General features: G+C 36.2%; 1 protein-coding gene across 1 annotated transcript in view; it reads right to left on the bottom strand.

Annotated features, from left to right (window-relative positions):
• LOC102816137 (chromosome unknown open reading frame, human C1orf173) overlaps nt 1-8,831 on the bottom strand; it is a 274,956-nt gene that overhangs the window by 12,142 nt on the left and 253,983 nt on the right. Inside the window, exon 15 of the mRNA XM_006831089.1 lies at nt 7,141-7,163. Coding sequence (XP_006831152.1) covers nt 7,141-7,163 — 23 coding nt within the window. The remainder of the gene's footprint in view (nt 1-7,140; nt 7,164-8,831) is intronic.

The following is an 8,831-nucleotide window of genomic DNA, read 5'->3' as shown; positions in this document are numbered from 1 at the left end:
GGCCAAAAGAACCAGTAGATCCATTTTGGAAGAAGTGCAGCCAGAGTGCTCCTTGGAAGCCAGGATGGCCAAACTTTGTCTCTCATACTTCAGACATATGGTCAGGAGGGACCAGTCACTGGAGAAGGATATCATATTTGGTAAGATTAAGGGTTAGAGGAAAAGAGGAAGACCCCCCAGCAAGATGGATTGACAAAGTGCAGCATCAATGGGCTCAAAGGTGGCAAGAATTGTGAGGTTGGCCCAGGACCAGGCAGTGTTTCTTTCTGTTGTGCATAGTATCGCTATGAGTTGGTACCAACTTGATGGCACCTATCAACAACAATGAATCATTGTTAAATGTGCCTTGATTCTCCAGTGGGTCAAATAAGGCAAATGTGCCTACCTTATGAACTGATTGGGAGGCATGTAATCAATATGTCATAATACAAATCTCAAAATCCCTGCCAGTATTTTATAATCTGTAGTCCTTTCTTTGCTTTTTCTTTTTTCATTTCATCACTAAAAAAGGACAGCATTCATATACAATGCTTTAAAACTCTCCTTCAGGACTCTTCAACCATGTCCTGCCACCATGTTTACTAAAGGAAAACAAAAATAAGGTGTTGACGGGAATCACAGAGAGAAAGATGAAAGATAGAGATGGGGCTATCTTTTGCAGAGGATTTCTGAAGGTCTTGCCCAGGTAATGGTATGCCCTTACCTCCATGTGTGTCAGTCTCCAACTTCTTCAAGTGCCTCTGTTCATCTGCACTGCTAGCACCAGGTTCAGCATCAGAGTGTCTGTGGCAGCCAGCTTCCAAGGATTCAGGTATTATCTGTCTAGCTGCTAGGAGATCATAAAATATCACAAGATTTAAAACGGGTCAAGGGAACATTGCTTAGTCATTTCACAGTATTTAAGCAAGTGGTATTAAATTAAAATCATATTAAAATGCTACCTTGTTTTTAAAATCTAATAGAATTAAGCACCTCCCAAGCTGTGATTTCCCACCCCACAAAATGACAATACACAGATGATTGTGACATAAAAAAATTCATGCAAAGAAATAGCTGCATTAGAATAAACCACCACTGAAGCACCAGTGACAGATCTGCCACATGCACATGCAAGGGAAGGATTGAAAAAGCAGGTTAGTCACCTTTTCCTTCCTATGTTACGGCTTTTATGACAACAGTCGTCACTGCTCTTTTAGATTGCTAAAGCTACCAGGGTTGACTTCACTAGGAGCATTTCACCCATTAGTAGAATTTAGTGATTTGACCCCAATACTCATTCCATGTGGACAAAAACAAATAAAAAAAAAAAAAGAAAGAAAGAAAGAAAGAAAAGCTATCACAGGCATTCCTGTTATCTGTAACTGATTTCCAGCATGGACTTGCAAATCACGGAGACCTAAGTTGAAATTCCATATCCATGGGCAAGTTTTTGGCCTCAGTCTCAGTCTACTCATCTCTCAAATATCTGCCAAAGATAATTAGTAAGATTAAATGAAGTAATATACATAAAGCATGATTATTAGTAATCATATTAATAATCATAACCATATTACTGGTGTGGCTCTGTAGGATACCTATTGGACTGCTAATTACAAGGCTCAACCCAGTCACTCCTTGGAAACCCGATGCAGGGTCGCTATGTGTTGGGGCCAACTCTATATCACTTAATAACAACAATCACTTAATCAGTGATGATGATGTTGATAAGGATAACAGTTTTTATTTGAAGCATCATTACTCAATCTGCTATGAGTCTAGGCAAAGTTGTAAGGTCAATTTTTCCCTTGTCTATACCTCTTGCCTACAATCTGATGACCTATTTTCCTAAATCCTCTAATATCTACCTTCATGCTACCTCTGGCTAAGAAAAGCTCACTGAAGATATTAGACTTAATCTGTCTTTCTGGGCAAAAACATTCTCTCTCTAAAATGCCCTTATTTATTTTCTTGTTCTACAGATACTTCATTTTAGCATTTTGTTGCAAGAAAACCCCACAAATAAAAGTAATCTTACTTTTCAGTAATGGGCTGAATTTTTAAATTATTCAACCATTAGCTTCATTTCAAAAGAGAAGCTGATTCACCTGATCAGAACTAGTGACAGAATTTTAGTGGAGAAACCATTTTAGAAAGTAGTCCTATTGTTGTTAAGTGCTGTTGAATCAGTTCTGACTCGTAATGACCCTGTAGAGTGTTTCCAAGTAGCAGCTGGTGGGTTCTAATTGCCGATCTTGTGATTTGCAGTCCAGTGCTGATCCTAAAGCACCAAGGTTGCCCTACGGTCACTATTATAGGTGCCAAGCTAAAGACCAGCCTTATTTATGATTATGTAGTTAATCAGATTGAGTAGTCTCTAATTTTACTATTAAACAGAAGCATTGGCAAGAACAGGTGCTCAGAAGGTAGCTTTCCAGACCATAACTCAAGATCTTTTGATTCAGTAGACTAGTGATTGAGTCCTGGCAGGGTACTATGGGTTAATGCTCTCAACCGCAAGGTCGGTTTGGGTCACAAGGTCAGTGGTTCAAGCTCACCAGTCACTCCTCAGAAACCCTATATAGGTCATTATGGGTCAAAACTGACTCGACGACACTTAACAACAACAACAACAACATTAATTGAAAGGTTGGTGGTTCAAACTATTGCCACTCCTCTGGAGAAAGTCTGTTTCATAAAGGTTATAGCTTTTGAAATGCTTTAGGCACTCTACTCTGGATTACGGGTTACTATTAGTTGGAATAGATTCAATGGGAATGAGTTTGGGTGTTTGTTTTTATACTAAAAAACAAGTATACCCTATTCTGATTCAGCTGACCCAAAGACTGTATTTTGAGAAATACAGAATTATATTATTATCTCCTGCTCAACCTAAGGTTGTTACCTACTGACCCCTCTGTGTTTTGGAATGGATAATTGAATATCTACCTTATGTGACTTTGGGGGGAAAATGATGACAACGCTATTATCTTAAGAAGATAAACGTGGAAAAGAAAAGAGGAACATTTTTTCTTTTAAAAAATATTTCCATCATCAACTTCTCTTAATTCATACAATATAGCAAATAAGGTAGTTTTTGTTGTTGTTGTTGTTAAGTGCCGTCGAGTCGGGTCCGACCCATAGCGACCCTGTACAGGGTTTCCGAGGGTGTAAATCTTTACGGGAGTTTTTACACTAATAAAATTTAGAGATGACAACAATTCACAACAATAAGATAATAGCCATGTTTGTTATCAGGCAACTCTATTACAAAACATTACAAATGTTACATATCATCTTATTCATTACAATGGTATTCACAGTGAGTTTAAAAAAGCAATATGTTGTTGTTAAGTGCTTTTGAGTCGGTTCTAACTAGAGTTTAAAAGTCCAACCTTGTGATTCAAATCATTCTTGTGATTTAGTGCATTTCCTAAAGTGTCACACAAGGACTCTTACACTAGGTATGTTATGTTTGTTGTGAAGTGCTGTCGAGTCGGTTCTGACCCATAGTAGCTATATAAATCTGCTCAGTTGGCTAATGGAAATCCCAAGGCAGGGGGACAGAAAGAAGTCTGATTTAGTAGGATGTACAGGAGGTACACACCAGTACAGGTGTCCTGGTGTGGCACTGTGGGTTAATAAACAGACTGTAAAGCTGTTTGAACTGCAAGGTTGGTGGTTCAAGCTCACCAGCTGCTCCTTGGAAACCCTATACAGGGTCACTATGGGTCGGAACTGACTTGACGGCACTTAACAACAACAATAACAACAGGAGGCTTTATTTCATTAGTGCTAAGAAGACATCTGGGGTACTGGTGTGGAACTATAGGATAAGCACTGGACTGCTAACCACAAGTTCAGCAGTTCAAAACCACAAGCGGATCCTCAGAAACCCTATACAAGGTCGCTATGAGTTGGAACCTACTCGACAGTACTTAGCAACAAAAATATTTTTTCCAAATAGTTCACAAGCTAGAAAGAAATATGGTTTACATCATAAATAATAATAATAATTAAAATAAGTAATTAGCAGCTATGGAACCAAAAGACTATTCTAAGAAGCCAAACGGTACTAGCATCATCTGAAAATTCCAACTCACTCAGAATTGACAGTGAAGTCTGTAGTCACTCTGTTCCTGTACTGTAATCACCACTTGCTCATGTCTGCTGGCTTGCCCCTGGAAGTTTAAGACTTTGGAAGTAGATGAGAACTTGGATAATTGTTGCCCATTTTGATTGAGGAAGAATAGACCCTGGCCTAAGCATCAAGAATTTATTAGACGTGAAACCAAAATGCCTCACTAGGTCATGTTTTTCTCAGATGTTCTTCTGAAATAGAAACTTAAAAGCAAGAACTTGGCATGTGTCTAGCCTAGTGTTCCACCCATAGTAAAAGAGGACTGTGCATGCAGAATCTCTCTCGTCAGTAGTGTCACACATCACTCTGTTTCCTCTACCCGTGTAACCCTCATCCCTTAGGGCCGCTCTCCTTTCCCACTCTGTGTAAATTACCGCTAAAGGCAAAGGTAATTGTCAGTTCTCTCACATTAGCAGCAAGACGCAATAATCTCAAACAGAATTTCTTAGAAACATACCTTTCTGCTTATATGATAAAGGTTACTTAAATATTACTTCAAAATACCAAGACTATAATGTATTATAATTTTAGAATTTTAATGAAGAAAAGAAATAAAGTTTTTAAAAAATATTACATTATATTTTCCCTAAATATGAAAAAAATGCATTGCCTAAAGTTCAAAAAAGATAGAAAGTGCAAAAGAAGAAATAAAAAATTACTCAGTTTGACCACTGAGAATAACTGTCATTTTCTTGAATTTCTAAGTGCTTTTCAGTCTATTTTTACTGTATTTTCCTATCCTATGTTATTCATTTAGCAATACAATGTGACTATTTTCCTATGCCATTAAATTTAAGAAAAGACTCTTCAATAACTGCATAAAATATAATTTTACTAGAATTTGGTTAACCAAGTGACTATTGTTGGCTAGTGCATTATTTCTAGTCTTTTGTGATTATAGCGCTATTTTATATATCACTTGCAATCATTTTTGTGTCTACTTCTGACTATAATCTTAGGATAAATTCATAGAATCGCAACTTCTGGATCAAAAAGCATGAATGTTTTAGATGTTTTTTTTAAGTGGTCTCCATAAAAGAGGTCTCCAATGAAAACATTTACTTATAATTATGACTGGGCTTATGGCCTTGCATTATTATAAAAAATGTCACCAAACCAAACCAGTTGCTCTCAAGTGACTCTGAAGACCCAGAGTAGAACATAGGTTTTTCTTGTTTGTCTCTAAAGTGGCCTTTAGAGAAGCAGATTTCCAGGACTTTCTTCTGAGGTGCCTCTAATGGATTTGAACCACATAACCTTAAGGTTGTCAAGGAAAAACTGTTTATACTACCCAAGGACCATCAAAATTCTCATCAGTTCTTTTGACATTTGATAACTTGATGATTGAAAATTAATATCAAACACAGTTTTAAATATAAGTAATCAAGCTTTCATTTTATGAATTTCCCACTATAAACTGTTCTTGTTTATTTATTTCCATGAATTCTTCTGTTTTGTTGTTGGTCTTTTTCTTTTTCTGCATTATAAGAACTCTATGTATGAGCATCAAGCCCTTTGTCAGATACATTTTGCAAATTTCTCCTGATTCCCATTTTTCCTTTTAATTTTACCTTTGTTTTTTGCTGTTATTGCTATTACTTTAAAACAAAAAAAATCTATTTTTTTTTTATCAAGTCTAATCTTTTTTTTTTATAACTCCTGGATTTGATATTATGGCAAATGGCTTTCCCACCCCAATATCTTTTTTTAAATGTATAATATATTTCAGTACTTCATATTGTTTTTCTGAATTATTTAATTGTTTATTTCCAGTTTAAAAAATATTATCTTTAACATGTGGAGAGATTCTTATCATTTAATTTAGCCAAAAAAAATTTTTTAATGAACACATTTATGCTTTGTGCTCTATTCAAATACTTGGATCTTGGTAAGATGACACTGTTGGATAAACACTGGACTGCTAATTGCAAGCTTGGTGGTTCAAACCCACAAGTCACTCCTTAGAGACCCTAACCAGAATTGCTATGTGTTGGAAATGATTCGACAGCACTTAACGACAACATTCAAATATTTAAAACTATTTACCATTTGTCATAATATTCTATCATAATTTGTACATAAACTTTCTTATTTCTTTTTGTGTGCATCCCTAAAAGTTTAGTTACGTATATCGTTTATTTGCTGTTTGCTATTTTGCATTTTATTGTTTTATTGTAGTTAGAATGGAGTTGTTGTTTGAGACTATCCTTTGAACCTGGTTACCTATAAAAGCCATTTGTGGGTTCCAATATTTTCACAGTCACTTTTTCCTTGACCCCAAACTATTTGAATTTCTGATATTTCCTCCCTTGTGAGAGGCTTAATTTTATTTTAGGAATAATTTCTAGTTTTACTGCACTGTGATCATAAAACACATACTGAACAATTTCTGCTTGTGCTGCTGAGAAAGAGGAACCAACACAATTATCTGGAAAACCAATCTTCTAGATTATATCAATCAGTCTTTCTATATCCTTTTTTTGTTTCATTATGGAAAAAACTTAAGGAGGTATGTCCAAGCATCGCATAACTGTTGTTTTGTTCCCATTTTCTAGCATTTCCAGCAGTTTTTGCTTTACATAACTTGGAGATACGGTATCTACCTGATAAATATCCAGAATTGTTAAATGTTTGCTCTTGATTTTAACTTTCATGAAAAGAAAAAAATATTCCTCTTTTGCATTTAGCATTTTAGCCTTGAGTTCTACTTTTCTTAATAGTAACACTGTACCTCCTTTCATTGTTCTTGCATTTATGTTGTTGTTGTTGTTAGGTGCCATCGAGTCGGTACCGACTCATAGCAACCCTATGCACAGCAGAACGAAACTCTGCCCGAACCTGAGCCAACCTCACTATTGTTGCCACGCTTGAGTCCACTGATGCTGCCACCTGGCCAATCCATCTCATTGGGGGGTCTTCCTCTTTTTATCTGACCCTCCACCAAACATGATATCCTTCTCCAGTGACTGGTGCCTCCTGACAATATGTCTGAAGTATGAGACATGAAGTTTGGCCATCCTGGCCTCCAAGGAGCACTATGGCTGCACTTATTCAAACACAGATCTTTTGGTTGTTTTGGCAGCCCATGGCACTTTCAATATTCCCCTCCAACACCATAACTCAAATGCATCAATTCTTCTATGGTCTTCCTTATTTACTATCCAGCTTTCGCATGCATATGAGGCTATTGAAAATACCATGGCTTGGGTCAGGTGCACCTTAGTCCTCAAACTGACGTCTTTGCTCTTCAACACTTTTATAAAGGTCTTGTGCAGCAGATTTGTCTAATGCAATACGTCGTTTGATTTCTTGACTGCTGCTTTCGTGCATTTATATAGTATGCCTTAATCCACCCTTTTTATTTTTCTGGTTAGTCATCACTTATGGACAACATGTAATTAGATGTTTTCATCTTTTCTCATAATTATTATGTAGTTGAAAGGCATGCATATGTTGGCAATGAAATGAGGTTAATTATAGATTTAAAAAGAACTAAATTTCTCTTATATCGATTTTAAGAATTATGACCTTCACCCATACAAAAGAAAATCCTTAGATCTTGCTTCTTTTCATTTTATTTCTTTTCCTTTCCCAGTTCTGAATGATAAAATAAATACATCATTATTTTCCCCTCTTTTGATGATATGTAATTATTGTTGTTGTTGTTAACTGTCATCGAGTCCGATCTGACTCAGAGCAATCCTGTATAGGATTTGCAAGGAGCAGCTAGTGGGTTTCAACTGTTGACCTTGTAGTTCTTAGTTCAGGGCTGACCGTACAACACCAGACCAGAAGTTGAGGTAATTATTATTTATAAAGAAAATTTATATCTATAGAAGTGTTTTAATGGTAGCTTTATGCTTACTTGTCAATACCTTTTATGCCAAAATGCCCACTACTTTTAAATTCCATGCTATTTTGACTCCCTTCTCCTATAAAGGTCATGCTTTCAAATTTATATATATTCTTTTTACTAAACAGCATACATGAGCAGTATACTATTGTAGGATTAGAAAATCTGAGAATATTTTACTTTGCATTCACCTCTGAACAGTTTATTTTCAGGGAAAAAGAGTCAATAGAGTACAATTGCCAAGAACAAAAGCTGGATGTAAATCCTGGATTGAACACTTGATAGTTGGGTGGCTTTGAGAAAACCACCTAAACTCTAGATGTCTCAGTTTACACATTTACAAAATGGGTATAATGCTAACATTATCTATGTTACAGGATTGTTATGAAAATCAACAGTATATGTGCCTTAGAAGGCACTGACATTTGTAAGCATGAAATAAATATGAGCCGTTGTTAGTCAATTTTCTCTTCTTCTTGTTAAGTGTTGTTAAGTTGGTTCTGATTCATTTAGGGTTTTCAAGGCTTTAAATTGCCTTGGGACCTTGTGATTGACGGTTCAGTGCTTGTTGTATGGAGCCACACTGCTCCCCTGAAAACTCTTTATAGTACAGTTCTGCTCAGCTGCATATTGAGTCGTCACAGACTCCACAAAAACAGGAGCTTTGGTTGCATTATGTGCAAAGCCCTGTGCAAACAATGCTAGTGTCCCCTCCATGGTGCTACCATCTGAAAGACTGCAGTCCTTGCAGGTTATGTTAAGTGAAACATATTAGTACTTTCCTTACAAGTTAATTTAAAGCCTTCGTAGCATTTGTTACTATGTTATTGAAGAAACTTAAAAACTCAGTATTGTTGTTGT

The sequence above is a fragment of the Chrysochloris asiatica genome, unplaced genomic scaffold, assembly GCF_000296735.1.
Source record: "Chrysochloris asiatica unplaced genomic scaffold, ChrAsi1.0 scaffold00002, whole genome shotgun sequence".
Classification (NCBI taxonomy): Eukaryota; Metazoa; Chordata; class Mammalia; order Afrosoricida; family Chrysochloridae; genus Chrysochloris; species Chrysochloris asiatica.
The sequence above is the reverse complement of the archived record's forward strand: the minus strand, read 5'-3'. Positions and strand labels throughout refer to the sequence as shown.